This window comes from Acanthisitta chloris, unplaced genomic scaffold (assembly GCF_000695815.1).
Source record: "Acanthisitta chloris isolate BGI_N310 unplaced genomic scaffold, ASM69581v1 scaffold8576, whole genome shotgun sequence".
Taxonomy (NCBI): domain Eukaryota; kingdom Metazoa; phylum Chordata; class Aves; order Passeriformes; family Acanthisittidae; genus Acanthisitta; species Acanthisitta chloris.
This window is the reverse complement of record NW_008679699.1, coordinates 148,516-160,903: the sequence shown is the minus strand read 5'-3', so window position 1 is coordinate 160,903 and position 12,388 is coordinate 148,516. Positions and strand designations below refer to the sequence as shown.

General features: G+C 36.4%; 1 protein-coding gene across 1 annotated transcript; it reads left to right on the top strand.

The window, feature by feature from the left end:
• Positions 1 to 2,065: 2,065 nt before the first annotated feature.
• On the top strand, positions 2,066 to 9,134 carry MTPN (myotrophin). Its single transcript, XM_009077406.1, has 3 exons — positions 2,066 to 2,194; positions 3,248 to 3,331; positions 8,265 to 9,134. Exons 1-3 carry the CDS (start codon positions 2,066 to 2,068, stop codon positions 8,349 to 8,351), a joined length of 300 nt encoding a protein of 99 aa, XP_009075654.1. The 3' UTR covers positions 8,352 to 9,134.
• The last annotated feature ends 3,254 nt before the right edge of the window (positions 9,135 to 12,388 follow it).

Sequence of the window (12,388 nt, the reverse complement as noted above, 5' to 3'; positions counted from 1 at the left end):
AATTTGTTCCATAGCCAGCTTAGGAGAGAACAGAAGGATCTGTGTTTTATTCTTTAAAAAGAAAGAAAAAATCCTATAGTGTAAGCTAGTGAGCCAAGTAATATTTATCAGCTTAAGGAACTGGGAGCTTTGCTGGACTGTACAAATCTTAAAATGTGATGATTCTAACTTTCCTTTTGAACATGAACTTTGTATCTTTGCCATGTGCTGTCCCAGGAGTTAGCTTGCTTGTCCTTCTCCCATACCCCTTATTTACCATGCTATGGCATGTGCCAGACTGTACAGGAGGTTTTAGAATTATGCATCCAGTCCCTAACATACCTGCAAACATTATTTAAATGCCAGCTGGTTTAAATTTGATGGAAAATGTCAAAGAGCAAATAAGAATATGGGTAGAGCTTAACTTTCTACATGAGTATATGCTGCTTCCATATATGCTTTTCAGATTAATGTGGCTATTTGTGTACTTTTAGTGTACTTTGATTTTTATTTTTTTTTAAATTGAAACACAGTTGTTGACATATCCTCACCCATGTTTTGTACCGAAATTCAGCAAACGAGAAGTTACATCACAGTATCATCTGCAACAACTTTACTGGTAAACAAAGAATTAGACCTTCATTGAGTCACACCAGAATTTTAGGTTATTAGCTATATGTTGTACAGTGTTGATAGTCCACATGGCTTAAGTTGTGATGGGCTTTGAGAAGTACAATTGTCATTGTTCTGAAAGTCATGGATTAAAGTATCTTTTCTTGAAGTCCCACATGCTTCAGAATCCGTTGCTGTATTTGGGGTCAGCAGTTGCAGAAGTGGTTACATTGTGCTACTTGCTGCTACTTCGTTGTACTTTGAAGTCCGAACCTCCAGTAGTGTGAGAACCAGGGCCTGACCTCTGACACCACAGGGTGTGCAGTGTTTCTGTTACATAAACTGTTTTGCTGCTTTGACTTTCAGGAGGGTATAGTATGAGAATAAGCCTAGTGAGAGGAGACTTCTGAGGTCATCTTGTTATTTGACTAGTAGTGTAAGATTCTGGTAATATAGAACATCAAAAGCAGAATAAAATTTCCTTCTGACAATCTTCTCAGAAGGGAAGTAATGTCTGGAAAATATATGTCAATCCCTGTATTCTGTGTACTTTCTAGAAATTTGGGGCAGGAGTGAGGGAGCTGCAGGGCTCTGTAGAGAAGTGTGAATTTGTGGTGCTGCTGGAATTCTTTTGCTTGTTTTTCTGTGAAGATTCAGGATTTGAGGTATGATGCTAAATTTAGCCACTTCCTAAAATATGAAGGCTTCTTGCACATATGAACAAGAAGTCACCACATAGCTTGTCAGTAGTTGGTTCCCAGTAACTTCTTGTCATTACTGAAGGGCAGCAAATCAGTTTATCCTCAGTTGCACAACCCAAGGTGAAGAAACAAAGCTGATTAGGCACTCAGTAAATTAAATTTTGTTTACGCCTTAAGAGATGTCTCAATCCACTAGTACAAGTGGCATTAGAGTACAACTTCCTGTGTCCCAATTTGAGTGACTGTCTTCAGACTTGTTTGTATCATGTAGAATTGGCAAGTGCTATTTATAAAACGGGGTGGGCAGTTTCAGAACTGGGTCTTAAATTCTGGATGGTCTGTACTCATTTGCTAGCAGTTATGATGCTGACTCGTGCAGCTGGTTTCTCAGTGCTCAAAGCTTCCATATCATAGAAGAAGATAAAGTAACTTAGCCAGATAAATAGGATCCCAGGTGTGGGGAAGGAGAACCAATTGGGCATTTTTACAAGCTCTAAGGATTTTTTATTTAATAATTCATTTTTTAAAACCCTGAGTTACCTAGTGAACTTTGGTACCTGCTACACTTGAGATGCAGCGTGGAAAGAGGGATCAAGGTTGTCTTATAGTCCTAAACACATAGGTGAGGAAAAAGAAATTGAGAAATTAATTTTCATTTTTCTCAAGCAATAACTGAAATGTTTGGGTGAAACATTTTTCAGCATATGTGAAGGTGTTGGATCTCTTTCAAGTTTTCCTTGGTGTGTTAGCTCTAAAATTTTGCTGATTAGATTATGTTTACACTGAAGGGTGAAGACGTCAACCGGACACTTGAAGGTGGGAGGAAGCCTCTTCACTATGCAGCAGACTGTGGACAGCTTGAAATTCTGGAATTTCTGCTATTGAAAGGAGCTGACATTAATGTATGTACAGCAATTTGCAGCAGGTGTTATGGTCTTCACACACACATAAGGGATTGGTATAAGTGCCTAAATGATCATTGAAAGAGGGAGATCGAACTAAATTTGATGCATTTAAAAATATTTGAGAGGTGGTCTCCTAGCAGTTGGAAGCTTAAAATTATGTTTATTAAATGTTTTAATTCTTTGTTGGCACACTAGAAAATGTTGTTTGTAGCTATAAAAAGTTTAAATTTAATTTGATGGCAATTAGAAAAATAAATCCAGTGATCACATCAAAATGATATTTGCATGAAATACACATTGCATTTGTTAAGAGACTTCAGAAGACAGTGCAGCAAATCCTTGGCCAGGGCAGGATCAGCTGTTTAAATTAGTGTGCTCCTTTTTTCTTTGGAGACATTCTTTCTTCACACACTCAGTCATTTTGCTGTAGCTTTTTGTTGTGAAAAGACTGAGTTATAACAGCACTTAAAAATAGTGCATTGATGAAATTAAGTTCCTAACCATGTACCCCCAAATGCTGTGCCTTAGGATGCTTGTCTGCACGTTAACATGTAAGTTGATCTAAGCTTTAGTTTCTAACAAAAAGGTTTGGATTTGTTTCCTTGATGTCTGGAAAGAGTCTCTCTCTTCCTTGGGAGTTGTTCTAACCGGGGAAGAGTTAAAAGTAACATTTCAGTTGCTCTGTTTCTTCTTCGTTCGAGGAGAAGACAGCTGAAACAGTGTTTCAACCCAAACTGTTTCCTGAAGTCTGTAGCTGGCTGTGAAATGGGAGAATTTAGGAGTGGTGTTTTTAAATTATCAGCTGAATCATTGGCCTAAAAAAATAAACAAGCTTTGGGATACCCAGAATCTGTACGAAAGAAATATCTTGATGTGATCTGATTTTTTTACATGATGGATTTAAATGAAAATTCTGAGGGAATGCATTTCTGGATAATATTTTAAAATTTTTACTTCACTCTACTGTTGGTAAAAGAAGATTAAAAAGTTAAGTGAAACTTTTTAATGTTGTGTGAATTTGTCCTTCAAATAATTGTCTGAAATTTACAGGCTCCAGACAAACACAATATCACACCACTCCTATCAGCAGTCTACGAGGGCCATGTTTCCTGTGTGAAATTGCTTCTGTCAAAGGTGAGATACAAATTCTTAGAATAAGTTATCCATTAGCAAAGCATATTACTATGATTTTTTTAAATAAGATTATGATGCTCTGGATGATAAATTCAGAACATCAAATGCTGTTTGTGTTGCTAAATCAGAGAGGGCACTCTGATTATGGAGAAAGTAAGTTGAAGGAGAAAGTTTCAGGATTTTCATGGTATGGCAAAAGTAATAGCACTAAAAGTATGGTAAGCTGCAGCTACAGAGCAATGGACAGAAATCAGTCAAGAAAAAAAATATTCCTTCAGCAGACAGGGAGGAGTGGGATTTAGCTTTGGCAGCTGCTTAAGTGTTCCATGTGATGGAATCTCTCCTGTGAAGTTGCTGAGAGGTGTGGTTTCCCTCTACTTTTGCCAGATGACTGAAAACCCATCTGGGTTGGCAGAGGGAAGGGAAGTAGGAAGCCAGGCTTTCTGTCACAGAGCTTGTAAATTTTGTCCTGAGGAGAATCTGTGTTTTCACTTTGATTCCTATTACAAATATGATCAATTTTACAAAGCAGTAGGTAATTCAAGCAATGCTTTGTCTTCATTTGTATTCCTTCTTGTTTCACCTCACTTACTCTGAACAGAGGAAGTTAAGAGCATTTTCAGTATATGAACCCACTTAAAACATTTGGCCAAAGGATTTCATGCTATGTAATATTTTCATATGCCACTTCCAGGGTGAAGTTTTCATTAGCTGCCTTAATGCTGCTTAAATTTCACTGGTTTTTTCCACTTTTGTGATCTTGTCTGATGTTAGTTATGCTTTTCTGTGAAGAAATACTGTGACTGTTAATTTAGGATTCCAATGGTGCATCCAACTTGTTTAAATTTATTGTGAGGGCTGATCCTTTATTTAGGTTCATTATATACACATTAAAAAAAAAAAGGTGTCCCTAATCCCATGTAGATTTATTTCCATTTCTTTTTTGAAGTATTTTGCCTTCTGGATAAGTTGCTCAAATAATAAATAAGATGCCTCAAACCTTGAGTTCACACATGAATTCTCTGGCTGGTACTACACATTGTGCGTTCACCCTCAGTCAGTGAGGGTGTTAAGGTCCTTCCTGAACCAACTGTTTTTCACACAGCTTGTAAGAATGTATTGATCTCTGTATCTGGTGCAATTTGAACGGCATTGGTGAAATTCCTCAGTTGTAAAGATGAGGCAGTCTTAGAAAGATGTGCAGAATATTACTGCAACTGAATAGTTTGGGAAAGTGGTATTATTTTCAGATTTCTTCATGCAGAGTTAAACGTTGTACCACGTCTTATTGCTTCCATTCACATGAGCTAGCTGATTAAATATTTATAGACTGAAACTTTGCTCATCAGCTCAGCCTGTTTGAGGCAGAGCTTATATAGAGAGGTTGTTCTTCTCTTAACACAGTTATGACCCTTGTTTAAATGTCTGTTGTCACACTTTGTTTGTAGCAGTCATGTGTTCTTTGATAGCAGATACCTGGGAGATTAAGTGATTCAACCCTTATTGAAAAGTCTAAAAAATATTGACTGCTTGATGTTCTTCCTAGTTACTAGTGGGTTGTATTTTATCACTGCTTCAAATGCAGGACAAATATTGAATGCCTTATGATAGTGTATGTAGATAGTGGAACTACAATTGCAAATGATGGATCAATATCTTTAAGACTTTTTTCTTCAAAGCTGCTCCTTGTTTCTTTTGTAAATACATTTCTACTTACTGCTGAGAAGCTGCATTATCTTACATATACCTACTTTCAGTTGCCTTCATTTACCTTGTTAGCTGATATCTTGCATACATGGCCTGTGTCACACAATATCCCTTAAGCTGTTGGGCTAGAATTCAATAACCTCATTAACATATTTTGAAAGAGGAAACCAAAAATAATGAACTTTTTTTCACAAGTTTTGAGAACCAGTGAACACAGTGATGCTTATCTCCTTAGTCTGTTTTCATACCACAAAGGTAAAAAAGTTAGCAGTTTGATAAATTTAAAATTATGAAAGGAATAAGAGATTGTTTTTCACCTACTAAGATTAGATTTAAAATAAGTAATTTGATGTTGGAAGCAGCTGTTGATTCAGAAATTGAATTGTTTCAAGCTAACATTGTCTATTGCTGTCTGCAGTATATGAATTGTGTGGATGTTTGTAAACCTTTCAATGGGACTCTTGATCTGTAGAGAGAAGGGATATTTCGAGAAATCTTTTACACACTGGTCAGACACAAAATACAAAAAATACTCTTTAATAAAAGTTCTAAATTTGGAAAAGGATAGTGTATTCAAGGTGACTAGGATTTAGTCAAGGGTCATGTACGTTATTATCCTGACAAAGAAAGAAGGTTTAGATGTATTTGTATCTTAAGAAAAGAAAATAACACAAATATAAAATGTTAATAACTTTTCACTTTGGGGAAGTAGTGAATAGTTTGGAGTCATTGGACTTTTATGAGCTTTTTATTAAACTTGCTTCCAGGCAGTGTTGTACTTCTGAAGATTAAAGTGCTCTTGACCTGAACTTTGTGATTTCCTTCTCTTCCTACTGAATGTAGGCAGGAATCCTTCTGCCAAGCTAATGGGCCATTCTCTCAATTTATTACCACTGATTTTATTTAGCAGTGTCCTCCTTAGGTAGTCATGACCCTCTTACCCTACATTCAGTAAAGATGTTTTAGAAACTCAGGTTTTGCATGTCTGTAACTTTTCTGGAGTATAAATGTGCACAAGGGGGAGAAAGCTGTCCTATGTCTAAATTGCAAATTCTCTTTAAAGTTACTTCAGTTAACAGTTATATCTTTTGTACCCTAAATACTGATACATTAGTGGAGAGTTTTATAAATTAAAGTTCTTTAAACTCTGGCAGGTCAGTTACTGCACAGTTTCATTTTTCTTGAAGTCTAAGTTTCTTCAGATTTTGTGAGCTTAACATCAAGAACAGCTTTGAAGCCTTCTTGATTTCCACATGGATTCTAATCTGAGTAGTGCTATCTAAGCAGCAGAAATTATCAACACCTGCAAAAGAAGCCATTATTACTCTCATGGTTGCCTTTCTTCTCCCTGGACAAGTAGGATTATAAGTGTTGAATACCCATTAAATTGCTCAGGGTTTTTTTTTAAGGGAGGGGGAAGTTTCACAAGCAATAGGTTTCAGTGGTTTCAGCCTAAGTGTGTGTTTGTGATGATCAGCGAGTCACTTCTTGGGAACAGACAGATTCAGCTCATTTCCATACCCCACAGAAGAGCAGAGCTGCAGCATGCTTCAAACTGTTTGGGCCAAGGATGTTACATAGTGATAGGAGAGGGAAATGTTACAATTGCTCCTGTCACTGGAGTGAATCCATTGCATATACACAGAATCTGTGTCTGTATTCTGCTACCTGAAAGGTACTCAAGAAAATGAGCTGTATGGAAGATGTTACTGCAGTTATAAATATCTGTCTGTGAATTTTTTACTGGGGTTCCTGAAACATTTTTATTTTCCCAGGCTTGTTCCCTGATAGCAGAAGCCTGTCTCCCTGTGCCACAGCTGACTGCCACCAAATGAAACACTTAGTTCAGCTCATGTCTTGCACTGAGTGTCTCTAGGGACTACAAGGAAGATGAACAGCTCCAACAGGATCAGTTTGGCCAGTGGACCACAAGATGGGCACTGCTGCCCTAAAAAGCACTGAAAACCATCTTTTTACAATGACATGTTGAATATTTGCAAGAGAGTAGAAGTTTCAGAGAGGGAAAACATCGTATGTTGTGAAAAGTAATATTGGCAGCAAATCATAGTAGTATCAGGTCCAGTTTATGAGGCTGTTAGGAACAGTTACAATGGGAAGTTAGTGAAGTGAGAGTTGTCCTGGGAGCAGACATGGTATTACTATGGAAGTTTAGCAGGATTTAAAACTGTTAGGTATCCTTAGTAGGAACTATTAATCTGTGCACTTTCTTCTTGTAGTGTAATTGAGAAGGGATTTGTACTTGCTCTGTGGAGAGTGTGTGCATAAACTGAACACAAACCTGTGCTGTACACACTTTTGGCAGAGTGTCTGTACCCACATTGTTCTTTCCTGTCATTTGATTGAGCAAATACACACATTTTAAAGCAAGTTTTGCATATTTTCTCAACAAGAATCAGTTCTGGAATCAGTCCTGTGTTCTCTAATAACTTTTATCCCTTTATTTAACTACCCTGTTTATGGTTTAGTCTGTGTTTTCCCATTTGTGAATATGATTACACAATGTTCAGAACAAACATGACTAGTTAATAACCCTGTTTCTTTTCTTTTTCCTCCTCCCATAATTCTGGGACTGTGCTCGTGCTTATTATTCTGCAGTTTATCTAGCTGGTGCATTTCTGTTATCTTCTGTGCTCCCATTGCCTCCCTGTTCTGTTTTGTTGCCTTTTAGGTGTATGCATAGCTCATTCAAAATAAACCTGAGCCGTTTTGGACTTGGAAGAGAAGCACACTCCTAGATGAGTGTAGTCTTTTATAATATAGAAAGACTATAGTATGGTTTGTTAGTAAGTAAGCTCTTCCAGATGCTACCTGTCTAATTTAGCATGTGAGAAAGCTTGTTGCACCATAGATTTCATAGAAGTGTGTAACACTGAATTTTTGTGAGTAGTTGCTAGAAACAAAAAATCCTTCTGTTTCTGTCCAAGATGAAATGGTAATTTGTTGAACTTGCAACTTGCTGTGTAACAAAAGTTATGTGACGTTTTTTCTAATTCTAAATGATAAAATTGGAAACTTAGATTAGCTGCATGCTGAATAGTTTTGTACTTAAATCTCATCTGTTTGGTTTCTGAATGAAAACAATGCACTGCACTAAAAAGCTGTATCTAATCAATATAATTATGCAAGGTAGGTAACTGTTTTGACACACTTGATACTGATACAGGTTGGTGTTAGGAACTGACAGTCCCTCTCCATGTCTTTACAGGGTGCTGATAAGACTGTGAAAGGCCCAGATGGACTAACTGCCTTTGAAGCCACTGACAACCAGGCAATCAAAACTCTTCTTCAGTGACGGATGGACTGTTATCTTACATGTCTCTCCTGTGGCCTCACACTGCTGCCTGTCTGTCACTCTTTGCATCTTCCAGCTTCTTCAGCTAAATACTTTGGGGGGAGGGAAATTCTTTATGAATCAGACTAGTTAGGGGCTTGTATCAAAGATAATCTGGTTTGAGAGGGTTGAAAACTATTATGAACAGTGTCCCTCTAGGACTTCTTTTCAGTGCACAATCTCTTCCCATTTCTAGTGAAAATGGAAGAAGGAAGACAGACCATGCTATTGAATTTTTGGCTTGTAAGCCTCCTAGGTTAGTACTAAGATTTTTGTTGAAAGATTTAGATGGAATTACTGTGCTATGTACCTGAAACTAATTGTGAAGGAGACAATAGCCCCATGCTCCTAGTGTCTGCCATAATCTGAAATGTAGTAATGTAGGTGGCTGGGTTGCTTTTCTCTCTTCTCTCTCAGTGGGTAGCTTTATTCTTCTTCTGCCTAAAGCTTATGTTGCAGTTTTGAGGACTTTTGATACTAGTTATTGAAGCTGTTCTTTATATTGACTAATTGGATGTCACACTAATGTTTTTCTGACTCTTGAGTAAACCAAGAAAGACCAGTTGAGGCATGTGGTGTTACACTCCATAGTATCTGCCGAGGTACTTTCGAGTGCTTGAATTAGAAGTTTTTTCTATCCCATGTTTGTTCTAGTCCAGGACAGACATTTTTAAGTAACTGCTTTTGAGAGTTTAAAATTTCACTGTAGTTATTTCCAAAAGGATTGTGAGATGGAATTTCTTTCCGCAACATGTCAGCATAAAACTTCTAGCCATGTTTGAAAGTGGTAGGCTGTTTGGTGCACAGGATAATCAAGTCAAATGTGGAAAATGAATGATAATTATTTAGACACTTGTTTCAGGCAAGTATTGATGCTAAACCTTCCTGGTAAACATGTAAGCATTCTAAGTTCAGATGTTAGAAACAGGAAGACATACAAGTAGAAGTCTTAACTTGCTCTGACTACTGGAGAAAAAACCCCCAACCTTTAATTATGCATATCTTCAAATCAGTGTTTTATTCTTGACTTGAATGAACCTCTTAAATTTATCTTCTTAAAGCATGTGGCTTGTTCTGAAAGGTTCCTTCTCAGATAAGATTTACTATACCAGTAAGTATGACAGTACTATGTTGGTCTTGGTAATTCATGGGAAGGTATTTAATGGTGGTGTAGGGATTCCCATCACATCTTACGGTCCTCAGGATTGTCTGAGCTTCTGGCTTTCACCCTGAAAATTTTCATTAGACTGCTGATGCACCTGAAACTGAGTAACAGGTTTTATAACAGAAAAGTGTATACCACAAACTATACATTTTCCTCTTTTTTGGAATACAGATTTCAGACTTTCTGGTAACATACACAATACAGAAAATAAATGTATATAATGTCTCATGCTGAATTCTAAACAGAAGTAGCTGATATTATTTTGATATCATTGTTGAAATTGAGAGGATATATAGAAGTAGACTGGTGACTACCACTTATATTTAATGGAGACTTAGTTTTACTTGAATCATGTTACATATTACGATTGAATGTCTCAGCTCTGAAAAGCATTGCATTTAGACTGTAAAATGAGAGCAGAAACTGATTTACATCTGCACATACCATAAGAAAAACTATGGAGAAAACAATCAACTCTGGCCATAAACTGTACAGTGCAATTACTCTTTACTGCTTGGAGATGGGTGGCAAGGAAGAGCAAAAGGGTTGGAAATCAGTGATAAATCAGTTGGTGAGCTGCTGATAAAAGAACAAGAAGTTTTGGTGAACAGTGCTTTTAATGACTATTTATAAGAGAACTCTTTAATCTTCTCTCTGATCAGTGCTGGATTGTCATGTCATTGTAATAGTGTGAACACAGACTATAGGTTTAACTCTTTATTCAGCTATAAAAGTAACAATCTGTGGCATAAATTTGCCTCCATGTTCTGCTATGAAATACTTAGCTATTAAAATACTAGTCTAGGAAACTGCAATCTGTTTTTATGTGGAGAACTTGAATAATCAAGTTTTTTTTGTGTTGATTAGCATCAAGTTGTCTGGCCATAGTGGTTTTGGTTTTTTTGTTGTTTTTTTTTTTTCCTCTGTATTTTTTCCTGCCCTTCCCTTCAACTCTCATTTAAGTGAGCATTATAGTAAAGAAACAACATCTTTGTACTAACTCTTGTGGTGATTCACTGAGGCAATTTTGCCTCCCTTTTTCTACAGTTATGGGAACACCTTATTTTTTCTTACTTCACCCTAGGGGGAAAAAAAAAGGCAAACAGACTTCAGAAAGACAAGTGTTAATTTGGCTGTAATATATACCCAAGCTGCCTTTGAGATAGTTAAAAGATGGCATTTAATGTTTGGCTCATAAAGAAGAAATACTTTTTGCTTTTTGCACTACGTAAGTTGATAAATCATTTTTGCCCAGGATTTTTTTTAAAAAAAGGTAATAATAAAAGCTTATGCTTTTGTAATTGTCTGGAGACTGGGCTTGTTCATTCCTTCCCTTCTTGTTAGCTATTTTGTGGAAAAAATAATGGGTGGCTTCCTCTATCTTTGAATAGGTCCTAACTAGATGAAAATACCAAACTGTAAATTATTTTTCATTCTATAAACAGAATTTAAGTACTTTGTCGGACTGGAATTGCATATACTTGGAAATCCACTCTGTTCTTAAAGCTTTTCCTTTGAAATTTGTGCTGAATAAGTTATAACCTTAGGTATATTTTGCATTTTGTACCCTCTGCTCCTTTTTCTTGAGGAGGAGCAAATGAGAAAAGGAGTACAATAGTTAAATGGAGCTGAACATAACATTGATTATTTGTAGAAGAGGCTGGTGAGAATGGAGTGTCCTAGGTCAAGCAATTGCAGTGTTGCATGCAAAATTTCAAAATGAACTTGTCTTAATTATATTTTGTAAAGGGATAAACAATCATCTTTCTACGCAGTGACAGAAGAAAATTAGTGCTCTGTGCATTTTGATATTGACTTTCTCTTTTCACCATTGTTAACTGTTTTGACACAGTTGGGTTCATCATTATCATGGTTCATAGACATCAGAATGCTAAATGATACTGTATTTTTAAGTTTGTGTTGCAAGAATGAATGGAATAAACTTGAATTGTGCGATATGAGAATGTAGAGTTTTATTTCCCTTCCTGCTCCTGTGTTTTATTAACCTCTGGGTAAAACTTTTTATTTGCCTGCAAGACATCAAAGTTCCACCTCACATGTACTGTGATTAAACTCTTCAGGTGCTTAGAAGACTGAAACATGGAATGGAAACTGCTTTGAAAACTAAATATATAATGTTGTTTGTGGTTGTTTGTGGTTGTTTGTTTGGGGTTTTTTAAATTACACCCATTTAAAAGAGGTTTGATTATCTTTGTGGTCTTGTACTCTGCATTTTCTGCTTAAATGGTAATGCTGAAGATCTATTGAAATTAAATTCTGAGAGTCTGTAGATAGAGGGATGTTTCTCTCACTACTTGTGAAGACTAAACCAGTTTGTTCTCTCCTGTACTTCATTAAAGAAATTGAAACAGCTATTTACAGAAACCACAGCTGAAGTATAAATAAAATTGTATAGAAATGTGTATTCATTATTCTTGTGGCATCTTTACAGTGACTTTGTCAGAACATTCTTTTATAATGTTGCTTGTCAGTAGAGGTTTGGATCTAACTGTCTCAAGTGTTTGATATGATTTGTTTTAAAATATACTCTTATCAAGAAAAAGTACAGGAAGATGTGTCAAAATAGAAAACTATAAATATGAAAAAATATTTCAAAATAAATTTTTCTGCCTTTTTTTTTTGTGCTAAACTCTGAAAGGACTTCTAATGCTCTGTGCACCACCTTTCAGTCAAAGATTGGAGAAAACAAATATGTGTTCACTATAAATACCAAAACAGTTCAAACAGAGTGTTGGCCAGTGGCAACTGGTGTCTGTTTTTCAGTTCCTCTGTCCATCTCACTGGTTTTTTGTTTTGTGGGGGTTTTTTAAAT

Bases quoted from the DNA above. Each gene is read 5' to 3' on its own strand.
- MTPN (XM_009077406.1), top strand. From the start codon at position 2,066: ATGTTTACACTGAAGGGTGAAGACGTCAACCGGACACTTGAAGGTGGG. The intron at 2,195-3,247 runs GTATGTACAGCA...TGAAATTTACAG, and splicing joins TGAAAGGAGCTGACATTAAT to GCTCCAGACAAACACAATAT. The intron at 3,332-8,264 runs GTGAGATACAAA...ATGTCTTTACAG, and splicing joins TGAAATTGCTTCTGTCAAAG to GGTGCTGATAAGACTGTGAA.